At 33.1% G+C, this 24326-nt stretch overlaps 1 protein-coding gene across 2 annotated transcripts in view; it reads left to right on the forward strand.

Moving 5' to 3' along the window:
- The window catches only part of Atg2 (Autophagy-related 2), a 117461-nt gene extending 93135 nt beyond the window's left edge, over window positions 1–24326 (forward strand). For both annotated transcript variants that reach the window (XM_072531643.1, XM_072531644.1), the window contains exons 20-27: window positions 2205–2800; window positions 4528–4695; window positions 4756–4921; window positions 9349–9568; window positions 10458–10732; window positions 15588–15742; window positions 15800–15943; window positions 23817–24326. In XM_072531643.1, the coding sequence (XP_072387744.1) occupies window positions 2205–2800; window positions 4528–4695; window positions 4756–4921; window positions 9349–9568; window positions 10458–10732; window positions 15588–15742; window positions 15800–15943; window positions 23817–24065 (1973 nt within the window). In that variant the 3' untranslated portion in view covers window positions 24066–24326. The remainder of the gene's footprint in view (window positions 1–2204; window positions 2801–4527; window positions 4696–4755; window positions 4922–9348; window positions 9569–10457; window positions 10733–15587; window positions 15743–15799; window positions 15944–23816) is intronic.

Raw genomic sequence — 24326 nt, forward strand, 5'->3', positions numbered from 1 at the left:
CAGGTGTCCTTTGGGATCCTTTTTACCTTATGGTGGAAGGTGCACCATCTCGTAACTGTCATGTCTAGGTTTTGCGCCGTTAACCTCCGCAGCACTCATTTTGGGTCATCGGAGGTGCTAGTAGCATCCTCCGGGATCCATAGAGAGTCTGGTAAGTTTTGGGAGCTTATCCTGACTGACAACAGCCAGTGATGCTTCCTCCCACGGTTTAGATCAGCTGTAACCTTTTCCAGCAATACAAGTGCCCCATCGTCACCACAGACTACTCTTATGATCTCACCCCAGTAAGTCCACGATTTGAACGTGGGTGCTTTTACCTGGTTGCTGGAGGTGGACAAGATTGTTCTATCCAATTCCTCGATCAGGCTGCGTTTAATAAGGTTTTTCCGGTGGGCAGTGACCTTTCCGTATGGGTTTACCTTATCTATAATAGCGACCTTAAGATGTCTTAAGGTAGCTTCCGCGAAACTTTGGGAATGCGCAGCGGCGTTTCCACCACGCCTTCATACTGGGGGCTGTCGGTCCCTGTCCTGTTTTGGATATGGAACCGTTGTCAGCCACCGATGTGGGCACCTTGACCTTTGTTTGGGGAGGGACTGGAGAGGGATGAGCTGCTCCCATCGCCTCTCTGACCTTCCTCCTTTTTGCCTCGGAGCCACAAATTCTGCGGCGCTTTGGCCGATTTTCCTGAGGTGGTCCTTGTCCATCCTCCGCTTGGGCCGAAATTTGAGGTAAACATTGCTGTTCATTCTTAGCCCCGGCTTCAAGCTGAGATGAACGTTTTGGTCCAGCCTCGGAATTTGGTTTTGGTTTTTTGTTTTTTTGTACATTCATGTTGTTCCCACGAGTAGATAGGGAAAGTTTCCCCAGGGGGATCGTTCACGATCACATAAAACCCTGTGGCGATACAGTCATCGGCACGATTACCTCACACCTTAGCTTGGGTAGGCTGCTTCTTGGTCTCTGAAGCAGTTCATCCATTCCTAGTCTCTGGAATACCTGGGAGAGATTCCCAGATACCCCAGAGAGCTATGGTGATAGAAACTGTTCTAGCGTGGTCGTTTCACATTTTTCTATACTTCCCATTCACCAGGCCTAGCCAGTTTATAGGGGATACCTTCATTCAACGGAGAGCTCCTTATTAGGGAGATCCCATTCATTCATACATACATTGGATTTTAATAAAACGAATGGCGCTAACTTCACCTACATCGAAAGATGTCCATTCCAGAGGTGGCTATGTGTTACTAGCTACATATGGAATTGCGAACTACGTTCATTGTGTACAGAGATACTAATGGTTCTATATATTCTGGCGCCAATTTTTAAATTAATGCAATTCGCCACATTTGGAACAAAACTTAAAATAATTATGCGGTTTACTGTGTAAATAGCTCAAAAATGGAAAAATTGTAGTTAGCCATATTTGGAACCAAGCCAGCGATATATCTTCTGCAAGTTCGTGTAATTCAAATTCGGTTAATTTTCTTTTCGCGAAATAAACATTTCTCATGATAAAATGACGCTGCTACTCATTGAAAATTACTAGTGGGATATATGTATCCCATCGGCACGAAAGAGTGATTATCGCCAGAACAAATTGTAAAATTATTATTACGATTTTATATATACATATTATTTAATAACCTTATTTATCCATATTTTCCATAAATCAACCAATACAACTCGTTTCGAGATTATCGACTATCCACATGTAAAGGCAAAAGTGTAATTGACTTCCAGCGATTTGTATCGACTGTGTCGTGAAATTTTTTTGTTGTAGAAGAACTAAAAACCTTATTGTAAGCGAGGGACATATTTTTATAGTTTTCTTACAAGTATTTTAATATTTATATTTCTTATAGTATTTTTTTAACGTCTTATGGTACATATATAACCCATTACGCGCGAAAGCGTTAAAAGTCAAACGGATATTAAGACTAGCTTCTCCTCACACAGTTGTTCGATTTGTGTAACGAAGTTACTAAAAATGTACACTAATTTTCATACTATCTAAATATCTACTTAAAATTTCTATAAACTCTCAGACTATAAAAACGTATTATATTATATTTTTATATTTGATTTGGAATAAACGGTATTATTTAAAAACCTTTAAATTTGCTATTCATCCCAGCAGTCATATAAATAAACATTTCGATCTGTTTAAAGTATTAGATAAATAGTGTTTAACTGATTTTCAGATAATACGATGCATTCTTCAAACCTCGGTGCCAAACTGTTTTATTTTCCCGATGAAAAGCAGCTAATACAACAAGAAACACTTTCTAAACCCCTACCACAAGTGACGTATGAATTAGGTGACATTGCTTACCACTCCAGTAGAAGTAGTGACACAGATGATGAGTTCTGTATTATAGGTAAAGAACCCGGTCTCGGATTATACCCGGCAAATGGCATTCCTGATATTCGATGGCTTTCCAGCGATCCCGTGCGTGTAATAGATAATCACTTTAACATCCCCGTTGGTAAAACGGATCTTCTGAAACCTCCTAAATCATTTCCTACACCGATCACTCGGTATACTCTGTGTGACATGACAGTAGTGTGGCACATGTATGGTGGAAACGATTTCAAAGTAGCGGAAAGTGAAAACAAGAAAAAGACTGTACAATTTTCAGAAACTCAACTGAATGATACCGTTAGTTTTTCCAAAGGAAATAAAAACGAAGTGCATATCACTAGCCATATGGATAAAAAGAAAGCTAATATGAATTGGATTGTCAAGGGAGGGGTCAATAGGGATCATGATGTTCACATGGAATTACATTTAAATAAGGTAGGTACATTTGGTTTAAAACTATTCTTACTATACTAGCCGCTATAATTTATGAGAAATCTATCATAATTTTTTAAATTGTGTTTCATATTTTTCTTCAAATTTGCCCAACAGTGAACACAGTTTAGTAGAATACCTGGAAGCTAATTCTATCTATCTATACAGCCCTTGCTGTCCAATTTTGGACATAGGCCTCCTCTTCCTTCTTCCTAGAAGAAGGAAGCTAATTATCTTCGATAAATATCTTCCAAATTGGACATGTTCGATATAATGTTAGAAAATAACAATAATTTACATTTTAGTTATTTACAAAGCTTAACAGGCCTTGGCCTTTATCTCTAGCTCAACAGGGCTAGAGCTAAAATACAATTAATATAATTCTTATATATTACAAAACTGATGTGGGGTGGCTTCTTGTCTAATCATCCTCCTTGCCTACTAAATTGACATAGTATTTATCCTCCGCTCATCCCTGTTGCTCTTTCTTCCCAACCATGAATTCCCTCTTTTCTGAGATCTTCCTATACGTCTAACTATCTATTTAGTCTTATTCTCTCTTTGTCAACCATTTTCCATCCACTCCTGAATGTAGGTCTCTCCCAATTGCTTCCATCTTTCTCTATCTTGCGCCAATCTAATCCACTGTTTGCCTGCCACTGTTCTTATGTCATCTACCCATCCTTTTTGAGGTCTTCCCGTGCTTCTTGTTGTCGTCCTTGGTCTCCATTCTAGAATTCTCCGTGTCCACCTGTTGTCATTATATCGGGCTACGTGACCTGCCCAGCGCCATTTCATTTTTGCAATTTCTTCCACAATATCCCTAATCTTCGTTCTACGTCTTATCTCGGTGTTTCTAATCTTGTCTCTTAGTGATATTCCAAGCATGATTCGTTCCATTGCTCTTTGCGTTGTTTCTAATTTTTTAGCAGATTTTTTGGTAAGGGCTACTGTCTCCAAGCCGTAAGTACAAACTGGTAGTATGCATGTGTTATACACCTTTTTCTTTAAGTTTACAGGAATGGAGGTGTTTTTCAAGATATATGCTAATTTGCCGAAAGCGCCCCATGCCAGTTGTGTTCTTCTTTTAATTTCAGCATCTTGATTTGGTTTTCCTAGTTTGATAACATGACCTAGATATACATAATGTTCAACATTTTCTATGGTATGATTTTGTATTGTTATATTTGTCTGGCCTCGGCTCAGTGTCTCCTTGTCTTACTCCCCGTTGTAGTCTTATGGGATTAGTTTTTGTGCTTTCGTCCAGCTTTATCTGCATAGTGGCATTTTCATATATGTTTTTAATTATGTTAGTGTATCTTGAATCTATACGTGCATTTTCTAGAGATTCAAGCACTGCCCATAATTCGATGGAATCGAATGCTGTATGGAAATCGACGAACGCCATATGAATTGGAACATTATACTCGGTGCATTTTTCTATCAGTGTTCTTACGGTGTGCAAGTGGTCTATGGTACTAAAATGTTTTCTGAATCCAGCCTGCTCGATAGGTTGATAGAAATCGAGCTTATGTGTTAGGCGGTTGGTTATGATTTTAGTTAGTAATTTATACAGATGTGAGAGCAAGGATATTGGTCGGTAATTCTCGATGTTTGCTCTTTCTTCCCAACCATGAATTCCCTCTTTTCTGAGATCTTCCTATACGTCTAACTATCTATTTAGTCTTATTACTTTACTATTAATGTCCAAACAATATTTTTAATTTCAGGTTAGATTTCAACACGAAGTGTATCCAGAAACAACGACACAAGCGTCGCGACAAGTGTTAATAATATCCGACGTAGAAATTGTAGATAGATTAGAATCAAGTCAAATAAATAAATTTCTTTACCAATATACTAGTCAAAGCAGGCCAAAACAGTCACATGCACACATGGTAAGAAAACATTACTTCCAGCCATAATTTATACTATTTAATCGTGCTTTTATCTTATAGGTAGTCATTAAGTCCCTTCACATACGACCTGACCCAAAGCTGCCAACTCAGGAATGTTGCCTGAAAATATCGATATTGCCACTTCGATTGAATATTGATCAAGACTCTTTATCGTTTCTCATTAATTTCTTTAGTGATCTTAGTGGCGATAATTGCGAAAAGACAGGTAAGTACTGATAATTAAAATGTTTACACTTACCACATTGGTGTATGTAAGATATTGATTTTCTAAGATTAAGAAGAATTGAGTTTTGTTAGTTTTGTATTTCTGTGTAAAGTTTAAAGACTGTCATTTGAAAAGTCACTATGTATTTTTAGGGATATAACCTGGTGGTGTTTGGCAATTTTTAAAATGAACATGTTTTTGTAAAACGTTATTTTTGATGTTTATTGAGCCATCTACAATTTATTGTTACTACATAGGCGACGAGGAAAATACACTACCGAGCATAAAATTAGGGTCACCCCGTAATTTGAATTTATTTTAGAAATTATTATTCTGTTTTAACTGTTTTCGGTTGTAACATAGTTTACTAATGGATTTCTTGAAAAAAAATTGTTGTCGTTGTTGTTTCGACAAGCGTTTGAGATAAAAAGGGCCCCTTAGCCTAATTCCTAAAAACCTTTATCAGCACAGTTTTTGTTTCTATGATTTTAACGTCAATTGTAAATTGTTTGTGTATTGTTATCACTGTCAGTGTATTGCAATGAGCATAAATTCTGTTGTGGCGGCAAGAATTGTGGAGGCGTTAGAAGATGGCCACGGTCAGCTCGAAACTGCGAGAAACGTTGGTGTAAGTGTCTCGAGTGTGCAACGAGTATGGCAACGGTACGAAGAGACCGGTCTGCTTACTCGAAGACCTGGTTCAGGTCGAGGCAGGATTACAACAGCTAGAGATGACCGCTTTGTCGTTTCTAGTGCTTTGAGAAACCGAACGGTCACGGCAGTTTCTCTTCGAAATCATCTGTAGAAGTGAGAAATGTAAACATAAGTGAATGGACAGTTAGGAGACGACTTCATGCTGCTGGTTTATCTTCTCGAACTAGAGTAACTGGACCGCCGCTTTCCCGTGAACACCGAATTGCCAGATTGAATTTTGCACGAGAACACTTGGCTTGTACAATGCAGGATTGGAGTCGTTTATTGTTTTTCGATGAATCGAGATTCTATCTTACGGGCTCAGACAAACGTGTAAGAGTGTGGCGACGTCCAGGCGAGAGATATGCTCAAGCATGTGTTGCCGAGCGTCTTCCATTTGGTGGAGGGTCAGTTATGGCATGGGGAGGCATATCGTTTGATGCTTGCACGGAGTTAGTCTTTATCGAGAATGGGACATTCACAGCGCATAGGTACCTGACACAGATTCTGGAAGACAATGTTTTACCGTTTATCGTTATTCTTGGAGACGACGCAACATTTATGCATGATAATGCACGGTCCCACACTGCTAGGATAGTTACTGAGTATCTTGACGAGGTTCAGATCACACGATTTGTTTGGCCTGCTCGCAGTCCAGATATCAATCCCATAGAACATGTTTGGGATGAGATGAAGAGATGTTTACGGAGTCATGTGCCGGCCCGCATAAATTCGAGAGAGCTTCGCGACATATTCGTGCAAGAATGGAATAATCTTCCGCAGAATGTGATCCAAAATCTGATCCAAAGCATGCCTCGTCGTTTGCAAGCTGTTATCACTGCCAGAGGAGGGAATACTCTCTACTGAAGTTCTTAAAAATTCTTTTTTTCAACAAAAAGCACATCAAAATTGTCCCTTTTCAATATTTAGTATATCAAAGGAAAATTCTTCATTTCCATTATTTTTAATAAACTTTAAACGACAAAAACGTTGTTTTCTTTAAGCAATCCGTTGGTAAACTATGTTACAACCGAAAATAGTTAAAACAGAATAATAATTTCTAAAATAAATTCAAATTACGGGGTGACCCTAATTTTATGCTCGGTAGTGTAATTGAACACATATTATGAAGAAAAAAAATATTTTAATAGTTTAAAATGCCTAGAAATGAAGATAACAATGCCGTTGGCTAACAACCAATTATTAATGTAGTAAATACGGGCGGTGTATCTTCATTTGCCATTTTTAAACAGGATGACGACTTTGAGGTTTTTAAGGAATGTTTAGAGCAATATTTTGGTGCAAATTTGATTGAGAATTCTGGAAGGCTTGCTGTTATCAATCACATTACTAAGTGGGGGGGTTTATAAGGTTTTAAGAGACCTATATAACTCAGGGATGTCCAAGGAGTGAAAGATTTTGAAACACTAATGAAACTTTTGACTTTTCATTTTAAGCCTAGGTTGTCGGTGTACCGACAACCTAGGGAGGGTAATTTTTGACCTGCTAAGACAAGGACAAGAGTCAGTTAATGATTGGTATCTGAAAATTAAAAACCAACCAGCTATTATTACTACATAGCAGTCTACAAGGAAATTCTTTCAATAATAAAAAGTATTAGGGATATGACAATTTAATCTTAATCCTCGTATTTTGTATTTTTTTTTGTCAGTAATATTTTTTGATTACTCAAAATTCAGAATTTTCATTATGTTTTTGTAGTACTTTAACCTTGCCAATTTATATGTATTCACGGCTAGAAAATCCGTCGGTTTCATGAACAGCTATTACTGTCAGTTTATCGCTAGACTTTATATTTTCATGAATTCAATCTACCACTTAAGCACTGTTTTCTTAATTACTCCGTAGAAAAAGTATAGTACATAACTGTTGCCGTACTCCCAATTACGCATACTTTAGAATTACAGCACTTACTCGTTTTGTTTGATTATGACCTTATTTTCTATAAAACAACTAAGACGATGTTAATATCTTTTTTGTTAATTTTATGAATTTTTGTAGCTCTTCATACCATTCCTCCAGTATGTCATTTGTGTTATCTGCGGTTGGTGCATACAGCTGAATAATATTAACATTAAATGAAGACTCCATTAAAATGAGTGGGATCATTGTCTCCTGAGTAGTAAAATTTTTATTGTTCTTGTGTTAGACCTTACTTCACTTAAACCTAGCATGTCTATATTTAGTAGTTCATTTATTTGCTAGCTCTCTGATTTCATACAGGCTGTTGATTTTCCAAGTCGCTATCTTTGTACCGGGGTTACTCAGCACACTCAGAACGTTTAAGTTCTGCCGAGAACTGGGATTCATCGGTTTTGTTCCATTTACCATCATAACTTCCTTAAAAAAATATTGACGTGATTTCCCATTTCCTCTCTCATGTTTTCTGTCGAGCTTTTCTTCCTTAGCCGGAGTGTTCCAGTTTTAAAGCGCCAGAAGCTCGCCCTTCGTCCGTTCCCACTGGCGTTACCCAGGAAATAATACGTGGAGGTAAGAATTGGACTTGCTAACAAACATATTGTTCAACACTGTTCGCCACATACCTTCCGGCAAGACATGTGACCCCAGATGTCTCTTGTTAGCTCGTTTACTTCCCAATGTATTTAATAGTTTTAGTTTATTTTGTTGGGATATAGGAATGGGTTTAATAGTTTCAGTCTATTTTGTTGGGACGTTGTTGTCTTTCCATATACGAGTTAGTTTTATAGTTACCTTACGTGTTATTGCCAATGTGTATTTGATTTCTTTATCACAGCCTCCTTTGTTTGTAATGAGCGATCTGAGGTAGCTAAACCTCTTGACCACTTCGAAATCAATAATCTTTCTTATGTTGAGCCTATTGCAATTTATTATCATGATTTGAGTTTTTTTTGTTCAGCAAAAGACCGTATTCTCTGCTCATCGTGTCCAGTTTGTTTATTATTTGTTTTCAACATAACCAATTGTTTTTCTGAGTAGGTTAATATTAGGGTACATTCGTATAATCAGCATATTTAATTATATAATATGGGTGATACAATCCAGCCTTTTCTTACACCAGATTGTGGTTTAAATGATTTGGAAATGACCAACCATAGTCCTCATAATTCGAACTTATTTATATATATATATATATATATATATATATATATATATATATATATATATATATATATATATTGTGATGATTTTATTTCAATGTCTATTTAATTTATAATATCTTGTTCTTATCTTAATTCATTGAAAAGCACAATAACTGATATTAATTTATTTATCACTAAATATACATAATTTATTAAAAAGCGAACGTAACATTTTATCGCGAGCGCGTCTTCAGAATTAACTGTTTTCTATTCTCCAAAAAGTCCCGTTATATATTCACTACTGTTAGACGAGAAACGTCTACGGCCTTCTAGACAGAGCGGCGAATTGTTCTCAGAACCGGTATGGTTAAATCGGCTTGTCTCCAGAAGGTTCGAATTGTTGTTTTTATTACAAAGGGGGACCCATCGTGTGTCAGGTAGGCATTACCTAAAAAATACGTGAATGAATGAAAATATTAGTAATAAATATATTTACGGTTTTGGGTCAGAATTTATCGTAACAATATATATATATATATATATATATATATATATATATATATATATATATATATATATATATATATATATATATATAATCATCGAGTTCCAATAATGTATAATGTACTATTTTATTTTAAAATGTTACAGATGATCAAGGCAACATCTCCAAACATAACACCCCCACCCACCATCCACCTGTGATGACAATTAGCGAAGAAAATGAAGAACTTATTAAAAAACAAGCATTAAAGGTTGTAGATGAAAATTTAATACTTTTAATGGAGGAGAGTAGACATCAGTTTGATTTGGATAATGATTTGGAAAATTCTACATCTACTACGTCAGATGGATCACCGATCTTCTTCAGGTAAAACACGTTGGCTATAGAACAAATTGTTGTGTTGAAATTTCTACACACAAAAGTGTTTGGACTAATTTTTTAGTTGATTTGCCTTTTAAAAGTATTTGGTGAAAATATGTCATAAGAAAAGAAGAAAAAACACATCATACTAAAAATTTGATTAATAATGTCTTGGATTCATGAGCTCTAAACTTCTGAGTCTCATATGTTTTATTCTTATTCACATAGTTAGTGCTTAGAGCGTCGTCACCTTGTCAATCTGCTACCTCTCTTGAAAAAACTTACGCATTAATATATCCTCATGAACCACTGCTTTAAACGCCGTATTACGTTTTAGTATTACCTAAGTCATTCAATAACTTCTTAGAAAATCCAGTAGATAGCGCTACTAGTATAGCAAATGCTTCTTAATACACAGCTGTCAGATTTCAGTTTTATTATCATTTTTCTAAAATTGAATTATTACCACGTCCACGTTTGCTTTTTGATTTGCTCTGCTTTAAACTTTTTTATTTCCAAACTTGAAAAATGGCTTGTCGGACAAAGATTTTAACCTTTTAACCCCCAACCCCCCCCCCCTCGGTGCGCCACTGACGTTAACTAAACTAAACAAAAATTGTATGGGTGTGAAAAGTGCCGCCATCTGTCCGTTAGTAGTTCTACAAAAAAGTTTACAATGGATAAATTAAATCTTGACATGCATTACATATACGTAACTTTAGGCACAAATGGGTTAATGGTAATAATATTGTTGATAATTTTGCAGTATAGTTTATAAGCTGATACCTCTATAGTTTTCACAATTGTTAAAGTACTGTACAACTTATGCCGCCTGTCACATTTTGAAATATTTCGGACTATAACTATTGGTTTATAATATATTATTAAATTTTAGGAATCTGATATTCAGTCCGGAAGTTCCTATCCGCTTAGATTACCACGGAAAACGCGTAGACATGACCCACGGCTCACTCCCAGGATTACTGATGGGTCTTGGTCAATTAAATTGTTCGGAATTGAGGTTGAAACGAGTGACTTACCGACATGGCCTTTTAGGATTCGACAAACTCATGACGCATTTGGTCCAGGAATGGTTGAGTGATATTAAAAAGAATCAACTGCCCAGTTTACTTGGAGGTGTTGTACCCATGTATACTCTTGTTCACTTGTGTAAGTAAACAATAGTTAATTTCCAAGTCAAAAACAAAAACAAATATTTATGTTTAAAAACTATATCGTTATAGCCTAATTTTGCTTTTGAACTGCGCACATTTGAACAAATATTTAGTATTAGAGTGCAACAAATTTAAGTTTGGGAATGTGACGTAGTGTTTAGCGCAGGTGGGCGGACTGTTTCTTCCAGTGGCAGGCGGAAACAGGTAGATTTAAAATAATTTTTCATAAGTGTATTCAATTAAAATGAAGAATGAATTTGTTTATTTTTATTTTCATGGCTTTTAATCGTTATCGATAAAATAATGAGTAAAATATTAGGAGCACTTTAATAAATAAAAAATTCCTCAATACTTACAATTTATTAACATTACCACGAAGCAAGGGTTTCAACTTTCCAAAAAAAATAAGTAAATAGTTGGCTATATATAATAAGTTGTATTATATATAGCCACTCTATCTTTTACCAAAGCCCATATTTTTTCGATAGGGTCTAACTCCGGATGATACGGAGGCAAGCAAAGTACTTTATGTTTATGTTCTTAAAGCTTATAATCTAATACATAAACATTTATGGGCTTGTATAATTTTATATAACTTCGCTTTGGTTAGTGTTTGTGGAAAAGGAATACTTTTTTCTTATAACCACTTTACCATAAAATCCTTACGGCTAGCAGACGTCACATTTCTTCCATTAGCATATTATGATAGGATGCATTATCAACTATATACCAGGACCGAGTTTTTGTGTAAGTTAGGTAAGAGCTGACTTCTGACCAACTTTATAAAATTAAGGTGGTTCATATAGTCATCATAGTCGCCACCCTTGGATCCTAAAAGCATAAATGTCATAAAATTATAGTATAAATTAATTTAGAGGATTTTTTGGCGAATTAAAATAACCATTGTATATTATTATTATTTTTACTAAATTTTGCTTTACCAAAAACTTTTTGCCGAATGACCTTTGCCTCGTTAACAGAATTTTATTTATTATGAAACTTTAATAGTAATTATAGCTTACAGTACCGTTATTGTTATTAAAATTGATTTTTTAATTATAATCATGCACCTGATTTAAAAATTAACACAGCGTTAGGTACAAATCCAGTCTCTCTTCCAGTCTTTTGCTCTTAAAAATCGGTTTCTTTAAATTCTATGGTTATGTCCTCAGATCGAGATTAAATTAGCTACTTTAAATATTCTATTCGTTTTAAATGAATATCATAACTTACCACTAGGACACTCCTATTGTCTTCGAGTTTTCGCCACCTTTAGTTTGTTCGAGATGATTTGAGAGTATCTGTTCAAAAGTATAATGGTTTAATGTTGTTCATATCTTTTTAGGATATTGTTAAATAATTATTATTAACTGAACTAAACCCACTATAGATACACCCAATGACTTAATAATACTTTAATTATTACTACCAATACACTAAGCACTAATCTAAAAAAAATATCAATACAATATCCAACAAGATCAAATCAACAAGTGAAACACTTTGCGATACGTACTTCTCAAACTACGACACTGGCAAGCAGCACGCTCGTAGTTTCCATGGTAACAATAGTAAACACGATTCATTGCGTATCGTCGAGGTATGAGTTATATTCCCAAACTTAAGTTTGTTGTAGTATATTGCTTAATTGAATTTCCTTTTTCGTCATTTGCCACTTTAATTATTTATTTCTGTATTTGTTCTTAATATGATTCAGATATTATCAATCTTTCATAATTTTTATTTCAGGAATTTTCTTTTGAAAACTATATCTGAGTTCAAAATCGAAATGTCAAGACAAAACAAAAAATGATTTTCATTACAATACAGATTCAGATTCAGAATGTTTTTATTTCTTTAAAATACAGTAGTTGCTTAGTAATAGCTCTCCTAGTAAAACAAGCATTTAGTCCTCCATGACCATTGGTCGTCTGGAGGGTTGGCCAGAATATAAAACAACATTTTTTCTTCATTATAAGTAACTATAAAATTAACAATAATTAACAAAAAAAATGTCATTCTAAAAATATCGGTTATGAAAACATATCTTAAAGCGATCGTTTAACAAAGAATATTTGTAATATTTTTTACCTGCGATATGATTACTCCAGACACAAGAACACGTAATAATAAGAGTATTAAGTATTAATCGATTTAATAAAGAGCAAAAAGTCACTTATTAATTGATAAATATATATACATGAGGCTAATAGTTATATTCCAACACAAGATTAAAACCCTCCAGCCCAAACCTCTTATAAAGTCCAACAATTCTTCCCTTTCCAATCTACTTTTTCCAAACCACCTCATTCTGTATTCACGTAGTACCAAAGATCGCCCCTTGAAATGCAGAATATCTTCCACCTCACTTTCGTTACACAAAGCACACATTTTCCTATCATCAGCCCTATCCGGTCTATCATTAAGATATAGTACACATCTATTCTTAAATATCCACCTTATATCATTAAAATACACATCATTACTCATATAACCCATGTGAATCCAATTAAATATCTATAATGATTGCAGAAATTATACATGTTTTTCCACCAAGACCTAATCATGACTACTCCACCAAAAATTCAACCTTTGATGTGTATTTACCGATCCCGTCCACTGAGTTAGTAAAGAAATCTATATTATATTCCGCAAAAAAGTTATAGACCCATCTCCTTTTGCAACTTAAATCTACAACTTCTTTCATTATGTTCCGTAAATTTTACCTATCTATATGAAAGACCGTATTATTCAGTGGAAGAGTTTATTACGAATAAATAAGAAATTACAGTACGTTTATGTACAAGTAACAAAAAGTATTTTTATATACAGTATGATGCAAATGTATGGAATAAATTCATTATTTCAGAAACAGACGACTTTTAAAAAAAAATCTTAAAACACGCCAATTTTAATTATTGAATGACCATCAACTGATAATATGGGTTGGACATTACGTCATCAGTGTCGGCGTAATGACGTAATCGACGATTTTTTTAAATAATGAATTTTTTCCATAGATTTGCATCATACTGTATATTTGGGTATCACATGCAGCAGCTTAAACTTATTCTTAAACTAGTACGTAAGGTTTTATTATGCAATTTGCAATTTAGTTAAATTTTGCAATGGATTGTATATTTTATTATCTTGTGTCCATAAAATTGTACAATTTTCAGTGACAATAAAGCATATTTCTATTCTATTCTATTCTAATAATAGTATGATGAATAAAACTTTCATCGAGTGCATCAATTTTTTACTTTTGTTGTCATCGCTTGTTTTGGTTTTTCGAAAAAATCAAAGTGACGCCCTTCTTGCCAATTATTTTAATCACTGACAAACTTACAAATAAAACCACATATTTCTATTGCCTTAGGAATAATGACATAATTTTTGACACTGGGTAAATATTCCCTATAGTGCCGAAAATAAAGTTAGAGATGTTTCAAAACTTCATGAACCTTGGAAATATGCATGCTCGAAAAAAAAATGTATTCTAAATACATATTATTCGATATTTGATACTGAATTCGATATAAAGTATCAAAAACGACTGTTCCAAGAAAAACAATAAAAAAGGTAAAAGAAATAATAAATTAGACTTACTCACAATCAATTTAATTTAACTATCCAGACGACCGGTTTCGCTTTCTACAATATGCAAAGCATCTTCAGGTTTCGATACAAAGTTAAATAAATGATGCCGGTACTCAATTAATTGATGGTTGAAAGAACATGGTTCAAACTATCCTGTATTGTTGATTGGAGAACTTAAGTCTGCTATTGTAATTGTTTGACAGTAAACGGGGAAGTTCTTGAGGAGACAGATTTTATCCAATGAAGTAGAGATAGGTGTAATGTGATTGTTTGTTTGATGAAAGTAATGTTCTATACCATTGAGTTATTTAAAAGTTATTTATATTTATTCTAGAGATATATTTATGAAATGTGTGTTATTTATTGAGATTTTATTTTATGAAGGTGACAGTTGTAAGACAATGAACGAGATTAGATGTACAAATTGTGTGGGTGTGCAATTCTTTCAACTTGTAATTATCAAATTTCTTTCAAATCAATGGTATGGAACATTACTTTCATCAAACAAACAATCACATTATACCTATCTCTACTTCATTGGATAAAATCTGTCTCCTCAAGAACTTCCCCGTTTACTGTCAAACAATTACAATAACAGACTTAAGTTCTCCAATCAACAATACAGGATAGTTTGAACCATGTTCTTTCAACCATCAATTAATAGAGTACCGGCAGCATTTATTTAACTTTGTATCGAGACCTGAAGATGCTTTGCATATTGTAGAAATCGAAACCGAAACCGGTCGTAAATTAAATTGATTGTGAGTAAGTCTAATTTAATATTTCTTTTACCTTTTGAAATGGACTCACACAAGCAACACATTCATGATTTGAAAAACAATAAATACTTCAATTATTTTACTAAATCAAAAACTAGTTGACTTGCCTTACTGTGAGAATGCTCTGCAGACAATTAAATTCTTTCAGTAATATCTGATTTCATAGTTTCGTTCGCAGATTGACGTCACCAAATCAGTTAGTAAGTTTCATGAAATATTGTAAGACCTATAACGTTGAATTTTTTCTTTACAATCTCTTACAATTTGATACTTGTTTCTAATCAAATATATCAAAAATTTTCAGGCTTGTACTTCTTCTTTTACGAACTTACAAAATGATTTCTTTATTGTGACTTGACGTTTTGACATGCAACAAAGAAAGTTTTGTTACTGCGCACGAACCCTTTGCTGTTCTTTTTTAGTTTTATAAATAGTAATATGTTGGTATTGTATGAATGTTTTAATTTTTAGTCCAAGGAGTTCGAGATCTGTTCTGGTTACCAATCGAACAGTACCAAAAAGACGGCAGGATCGTCAGAGGACTTCAACGAGGCGCCAATAGTTTTACGACGTCGACAGCAATGGCTGCCCTCGAATTAACATCTAGAATAATTCATCTAATACAGGTATGTTTTTGTTCAGATTAGTTAGTAATTATATTACAGTAAATATTGAATTTTTAGATAACTGCTGAAACTGCCTACGATATGTTGTCTCCCGGTCCTAGTGTTAGGATACTTGCAAAGTCCAAGGGGAAGAGGAGGAGGTACCATCAACCACAAGATATTAGGGAAGGAATGACGAATGCTATTTTATTAGTGAAAGAGGTATTTTTTCTCTTTAAAAATAGTTTCGTTTCAATATATTTTGAGTAGCTCATAAGTATAACTATTTGTATTCAAAATCCACAAGGAAAATAATTCCTGCAGCTGGCTGTATACCACGTATAACAAAAAGAGGTTAATCTTTGTATGTGGGTATATTTTATTTTATAAAAACCCTTAAAAGGGCAACATTAAAAACACGAACGTTTTCGGAACAACTGTTCCATCATCAGGTTAAAATACCTAAAATAAGTATAAACCATTTAATTACAGCAAACGTGGTTTAAAATTTTGACTAAGGTTAAAAAAGCAAAATGGTTATACTTACAGGTTACCATGCCTGAGCCACCAAAATATTTGGGTAAAAACCTAAAAAAAAACTAAAAACCAAAGATTGTACATGATGTTGATAATATTATATGATGTTTAATATTTTAATTCAATTTTACTTCAGGTAACATACACCCATGCTTAAGTGAGTTCCAGTGTCCGGAGAGTAAACCTCTTCAAACGGACTTCAGCTGGTAACTGATTGATAAGATACCCATGAACGGTGTCAAAAACAAAATGTCAATGTACCATGAAACAATATTAGTTAAACATAGTATTACTACAGCCAAAAGATTAAAAAACTTTGATGTTAAAATGATAACAGCAATCCAGGTGTTGGGATTTAAAAATTTTTCTATAATTATTTAATATTGGATATAAAAGATGTAAATTACTGGTGTTGTTGAAGGTCATGTTTAAGAGAATGACGTATGCATTAGGCAGCTTATGTTACTCTTTATCGTATGGAGTGTGGTCTAAAAAGTGTAATTTGTGACGAATTAGCTTAAATATATGGAAATGTCCTTTTATGTTGCTTACATCTAGGACAAGGAAAAATGAATAGTATATATTTGTAGCTAATGTAAGACTTCGTAATTAAATGAAATTGTTTAATACTGCTCGTATCGTAAAAAATTTACCCACATACAAAGATTAACCTCTTTTTTTTTATTTGTATTCAAGTAAGCTGCTACGGTTTGTTAGAACAATGCGCAGCGCACAGCATACACGTACAGCAGAATCTATTGTACTCGACTCACGGCAGTTTTGGGTGAGTCGGTTTGTTAGATTAATTCGCATAAATATTCTGTCGCTCTGAAAACAAGTTACGAAATTAGTTTCACGTTTATTCTCTCAAAGGTTGTACGTTTAAAAAAATTAATTCTCGCAAACTTAACGCAACAATTTTATTACTCCAAGAAGAGAAGGAAGAAGAAGGGTTGATAACGTTAAATCTAAATAAAAGAATTAAAAATGTAAACGAAATTTTTTCACGTCTTAATACAGAAGGTGCTTTTAAATAAATAGTCGAAGAAATATTTTTTTAAAACGAGGAAAAATTTCGAGAATATTTTAGACTTTCCAAGGATTTATTTGGAACTGTCTTACAATTTGTACTAGATCCACTAGTCTTTTATCTTCCTCGGGAGAAAATTTAGTAGGCATCATTTAATTATTACAATAATAATAACTATATAAAAATACAATTATAATTTCGGTATAGATGTGTACGCTGTGAGCTCAGCTGAACGTTTGCGTCCAAATCAAATCGCAGTTGATTCCAGCGCACACCGTCGACGTACACGGCTATGGCTCTGCAGTGCGCGCAGCTCAGCAGAACCTAACAAACCGTTCTCATAGAGAACCATTTCTTTGATTTTAACGAACGTACGCGGCGTTCGACTGACTGTGAGTTATGCGTCGCTCACTGTTCTAACAAACCATAGCTTTAGAGATTCAATGATAGTTGTGAGATATTCAGATAAAATTCAAGTTTTTTATAAATTATATTTTATAGTTTTTAGTGCGACATCGGTCAATAATTCCATTGTGGTACAAGATATCCAAAAAACTTATTTAGAAATAATGTAGGCAATGATATTCTCCATACTTGGAAAATACGTGGAATTCTACAGGGTGATTAATAACTACGTGGTGTAGCAAACATACCCTATATATTTTTTCATATTTATATTCCTCTCATAATTCTTGTTCTTATAATATTGGGCTTTTCGTTACTATACAGAGTATTTAACAAGTTATGACCATTTTTATTTCGAAATCCCTACGAAATTAACACCATGTATATAAAGAAGTGATGCATAAACAATTATTTATTTTATATAAGGTAAAGGGATGTTAGACAAGAAGTTGCAAAATTGAAATGGAGATTTGCCGGACACAATATAAGACAAAAAGAAGACCGATGGAACAAAATTCTTATAAGTTGGAGACCGTGGGAATATAAATGAAGCAGAGGAAGGCCCCAAATGAGATGGCAGATGATATCAATAAGCACGTGGGTTCTAGGTGGATGACTATACCGATAGACAAAGAATGGAAAAGGATTGGGGAGGCCTATGTCCAAAGATGGACCGAAGAAGGTTAATTAGATAGATAGATAGAATAAGGTAAACAATATATTGTAATTTTTAAATTAAGTTTAATTGAAATTATTGACAAGAATTTGTATACAGGGTGAACTATAACATAAAATTACGATTTTCTCAATTTTTTTAACTTGATCACCTTGTATGTATTTTATTTTTTAGAAATATTGTATTTATGATACTCTTTCATTTTTATATAGCATTCCCTATACCTAAACTCATTACTTTCGTAGATATTTTTAGTTTTCTTCAAATTTCGGGAATACATTTAATTTTTGTAAGTAGAAATAAGTATTGAGTATTGAGTGATAACATAACAAAATTATTTTTATTCAATAAGTAAGTAACAAAAAATATAAACCGTAATAATATGTAGTGAATGTGATATTAAGGAAATAAGTATAAAGTAAATGTTAAAAATGTCCACCTTCAACGTCTATACAAGTTTGTAACCGATATTCAAATGACCGAGCCACATTTCTTAACATTTGTAAATCAATTTATATTTAAATGGGAATAAGCCACAATTAAAGGTTAAAATACGTTTATTGACGTTTCAATTTCCACTTCGGAAATCGTTCTCAAAATACAAACATTAGTAAATTAAACAAATTTTGTTTCTTGTTACTTAGTGAAAAATTCTTCTAATAATTTAATTTTATCTGACTCATCTATATTGACAATTCAGACATACCTTATACATTTTAAAGTAGAAGACTTTAAAATGATATTGCCAATATTGTTGAGTTGCGTTCCTGGGACGACTTTACTTATAAGATAGTTCATTCGATTACATGAAATCAACTTTAACTTGAGAATATCCGTCAGAAAAGATCATAACATGTAATTCGTCTTTAAAAAGACAAATACATGCCATGATGACAGTAAAATTCTCCTGTTAGTGATTTCATAGTAAATTATGAGGGAAAAACCAGGAAAAAAACCTCATAATACTATCCCGACATGGTAAGTATTTGATCGTGCATTTAGTTTACCTTCAATAAACACCAAATTCCGATTTTATATGTTTGTTATTTAAAAAACATAAATGATGTATTCTCTATATGTTACTGACTTACCAATACTGGTATTTTCCTTTTAATAACTTCCTCTTTCAATATGGGTAACCAGATCCTACTACATTCTGCCGAGGAATTCGCGACACAATTGGTCTCATTTAGCATAATTAGAGCCGCTTCTTTGATTTTTCTCTTTTTACCATCCGTTTCTTTTAGGACTATATTTGAATCATTCCATTGAACCCTATGTTCATTATCCCATGCGTGTTTACATATTTGAGATCTATCAAATTCTCTATTTTTAATATAGGATTGATGTTCACTTATTCTAACATTTAATGGTCTTGATGTTTCACCTAAATAAAACTGATCGCATTCACAAGGTATTTTATAAATGCAATTCTTTGTCCTTTCTTGTTCATTGTTAGGTTTGGTTTTGGACAAGATAGATCTCAACGTGTTGTCTTGAATGTTGTTGAAATGTTGAATTTATTTCCTATCCTTTTAAGCTTTTCCGATAATCCTTTTATGTATGGTATTGTTATTGTTCTCGTATTATTCCTTGCATATGCTGTAGGATCTCGTTCTAAGTTGTTTTGTTCTATTCGATCGATTGTTGAAAATTCCTTATTTATAAACGATAAAGGATAATCATTTTTTAATAAAACAGATGTTAACAAATGTTTTTCCTCCAAGAACGAATAAGTGAACATAATTATTTAATAATAATAATTAAATGTTAGAATAAGTGAACATCAATCCTATATTAAAAATAGAGAATTTGATAGATCTCAAATCTGTAAACACGCATGGGATAATGAACATAGGGTTCAATGGAATGATTCAAATATAGTCCTAAAAGAAACGGATGGTAAAAAGAGAAAAATCAAAGAAGCGGCTCTAATTATGCTAAATGAGACCAATTGTGTCGCGAATTCCTCGGCAGAATGTAGTAGGATCTGGTTACCCATATTGAAAGAGGAAGTTATTAAAAGGAAAATACCAGTATTGGTAAGTCAGTAACATATAGAGAATACATCATTTATGTTTTTTAAATAACAAACATATAAAATCGGAATTTGGTGTTTATTGAAGGTAAACTAAATGCACGATCAAATACTTACCATGTCGGGATAGTATTATGAGGTTTTTTTTTCCTGGTTTTTCCCTCATAATTTACTATGGAATCACTAACAGGAGAATTTTACTGTCATCATGGCATGTATTTGTCTTTTTAAAGACGAATTACATGTTATGATCTTTTCTGACGGATATTCTCAAGTTAAAGTTGATTTCATGTAATCGAATGAACTATCTTATAAGTAAAGTCGTCCCAGGAACGTAACTCAACAATATTGGCAATATCATTTTAAAGTCTTCTACTTTAAAATGTATAAGGTATGTCTGAATTGTCAATATAGATGAGTCAGATAAAATTAAATTATTAGAAGAATTTTTCACTAAGTAACAAAAAACAAAATTTATTTAATTTACTAATGTTTGTATTTTGAGAACGATTTCCGAAGTGGAAATTGAAACGTCAATAAACGTATTTTAACCTTTAATTGTGGCTTATTCCCATTTAAATATAAATTAATTTAAAATGCCACAAGAAAATAGCTTCAGAACAATATTTGTAAATCAATTTTATTAAAATCTTCTCTTATTCTATTTTTCATATTATCTGGCGTTGTTGATGGCTTCTGGTATACAAGGTCTTTTATATAACCCCACATGAAAAAATCAATTTTGGAGAATTCCTGTGATTGCGGTGGCCAAACAGTTGGTCCTCATCAGCCTATCCATCTCCAAATGCAGTCTCATCTCCAAAAAGCACATAATCGAAAAAAAAATCGGTCTGTTTACACTTGCTGCTGAGATCTGATTCACCGTTCTATTTTTGTGTAATGCAGTCTCATCTCCAAAAAACACATAATCGAAAAAAAATCGGTCTGTTTACACTTGCTGCTGAGATCTTTGACAAAAAGCTAGTTTGCGTTGATAATCATCGACTGTCAATTATTGATGTAACTGTATGCGGTAAAGATGCAGTTCATGTTTACGAAGGATTTTTGCCACCGAAGTTTGTCTAATGTCATGTTGACGTGAAATTTCACGAGTGCTTGTATGGGGATCTTCAGTAGTAGCTATCAGTACATCATATTCCTTTTCTTCACTTAGAACAGTTTTGGTTATCTCTTTTTTTTTCATATACAACTGACCCAGTGCGAACAAAACGATCCATTAATTTTTTAAAATCTCTTGCGTTTGGTTTTCTCCGTTGAGGAAATCACTGGTGTTATATTCTGGATGCAAGTAAGCAATTTCTCGAACTTACTCCTAATAGCCAGATCATATCTGTTAACTATTCTATAGAAAAATTAATTTTTAACAATGAAGACAAGCCACACAGACTGATTAAAAAGGTAATATGACAACTGTCATTTTCGAAGCCTACCGTTTACGGTTTAATAATATGAAAACTGTCATTTTTTCAAAGCCTACTATTTTACCTTTGTAACTGACACAAATGGCCTTTTACTTATTAATAACTGCGCGTCAGAATCGGCAGTTAGGAATGTTTTATTAAAAATTCCTGGCTTAGAATACTGTTCATATAACAATCTCAAAATTGTTACATCAATTGTATATTGTTTTGCTTTCTGTTTTGTGTGAGTTATTTATTGAATAAAAATAATCTTGTATTCTTGTAAAAATATCTCGAAAAGTAATGAGGTTAGGTATAGGGAATGCTCATCGAGCAAAAAGACAAAAGAGGGAATCTAATCGTTATGAAAAGGCGACCAAAAAAGTGGCCTCTGATGGCGGACATATCCGGAAATGCGAATGCGCCAAATTTAAATTTTCCGACATTTATTAACAGTAGCTATAAAATAGTTTTCAGAATGTGTCTTAGATGAGAAAATTTTAATTAAATATTAACGATAACAGTCTAAAATGTGAAACAATCGTTAAAAAACTTCAATATAAATAAGATTTCATGTGGCAGTTGGGACAAATAATAACATAACCCAACTAAATTTGATTTCTTAAACAAGGAAAGACTCTCTTTCCTTGTTTAATTTGGCCTCTCAAGATGGCACTTCCTGTCTAACAATATTTTTGCCCCCACTACCTTTACATTCCCTCTTTTGTCTTTTTGCTCGATGGGAATGCTATATAAAAATGAAAGAGTATCATAAATACAATATTTCTAAAAAATAAAATACATACAAGGTGATTCAATTAAAAAAATTGAGAAAATCGTAATTTTATTTTGTAGTTCACCCTATATACAAAATTTTGTCAATGATTTCAGTTAAACTTAATTTAAAAACTACAATATATTGTTTGTCTTATTATATAAAATAAATAATTGTTTATGCATTACTTCTTTATATACATGGTGTTGATTTCATAGGGATTCCGAAATCAAAATGGTCATAACTTATTAAATACTCTGTATAGTAATGCAAAGCCCAATAGTATAGAACAAGAATTATGAGAGGAATATAAATATGAAAACTTTTATGGAGAATATCATTGCCTACATTTTTTCTAAATAAGTTTTTTGGATATCTTGCACCACAATGGAATTGTGCGTAAAAACTCGCCCTACATATTAATTGATACGTTCTCTTTGTGGACTTTAAATTAGCGTACGATAGCGTCCTAAGATTTAAATTATATGAAGCCATGAAACTTAACATTCCCCATAAATTAATAAGACTTATAAAAACAATTATGAGTAAAGTGATCTGGAAAGTGCAAATACAAGGCGATCTGTCGAAAGCCTTTGAAACATATGCGGAGTTACGACAGGGAGATGCGCTAGCGTGTCTTCTCTTTAACATAGCATTAGAAAAGACTGTAAGAGTTGCCGAGTTACACAACAGTCGAAAAATCTTTAATAAATCAACCCAGGTTATGGCTTGCGCTGACGATTTGACTAAATTATTTTATTTTATTTTTATTTTTTATTTATTAAATAGACGGGATCACCTCATTACAGCATCATTAGATTACATACACTTTTATTTTCTTCTATAATATCGGTATTACATGTGGATTTATAACATCACAAAAATAAGTTAAATTTAAATTTACTTAAAAGTACAATAATTACTAGGGAAACTTGAATCGCTTTATAGAGCTGATCCACCCAAAAAATAATTTTTTATTCAAAGGATTACTTAGAAAAATTGTGAGATAATTTTCTAAATGTAAACAATAACATTGACAAGGTTATGTTGTAATAACAGAGATAGAGCTAACAAAACCTTAGCAAGACCATTAAAAGTATAAATAAGTTTGCTTATCTGGGTTATCTCATAACAAGCGATACGCGTTATCCGAAAAAAAATCTACGTTGTAAAGTATTTTTTTTTTTTTAATTAATATGAACATTTGTTACAGGGCATTGGTGAGACAGCTGATAACATCGTCCAAGTAGCCGCCCAAGAAAAAGAACAGAAGGGATACAGCGGTGCAGTAGGTGGCGTTCTACGTCAAATCCCTCCAACCATACTGAAGCCAATTATAATTGCGTCTGAAGCCACTAGCAATGTACTAGGAGGCATGCGTAGTCAGTTAGTACCCGACGCTCGAAGAGAAGCAAATCAAAAGTGGCGAAGTAATGACGGCGTGTATTGTGATAAAAATTAAAGACTGTAATTGTGATTAACTTTGTTATTTTGTATATTCAAGTGATTTACAAGTGGTTTTTAACTTTATTGGGTTCGTTTCTATTGGACCAAATGAACAAAGTGTAAAGATATTACGCTTTTTTCAAGTATTTTTTTATGTAGATTGCAATTATTGACCATATATATGATTTTATTCGATCGGATATTTTAAAGAGATTTGAATTGTTTTTCATATATTTATTTATATGATAGTTTTGTAAATAAACTGCTCTTACTTCGT

This window comes from Diabrotica undecimpunctata, chromosome 5 (genome assembly GCF_040954645.1).
Source record: "Diabrotica undecimpunctata isolate CICGRU chromosome 5, icDiaUnde3, whole genome shotgun sequence".
NCBI classification, from domain to species: Eukaryota; Metazoa; Arthropoda; class Insecta; order Coleoptera; family Chrysomelidae; genus Diabrotica; species Diabrotica undecimpunctata.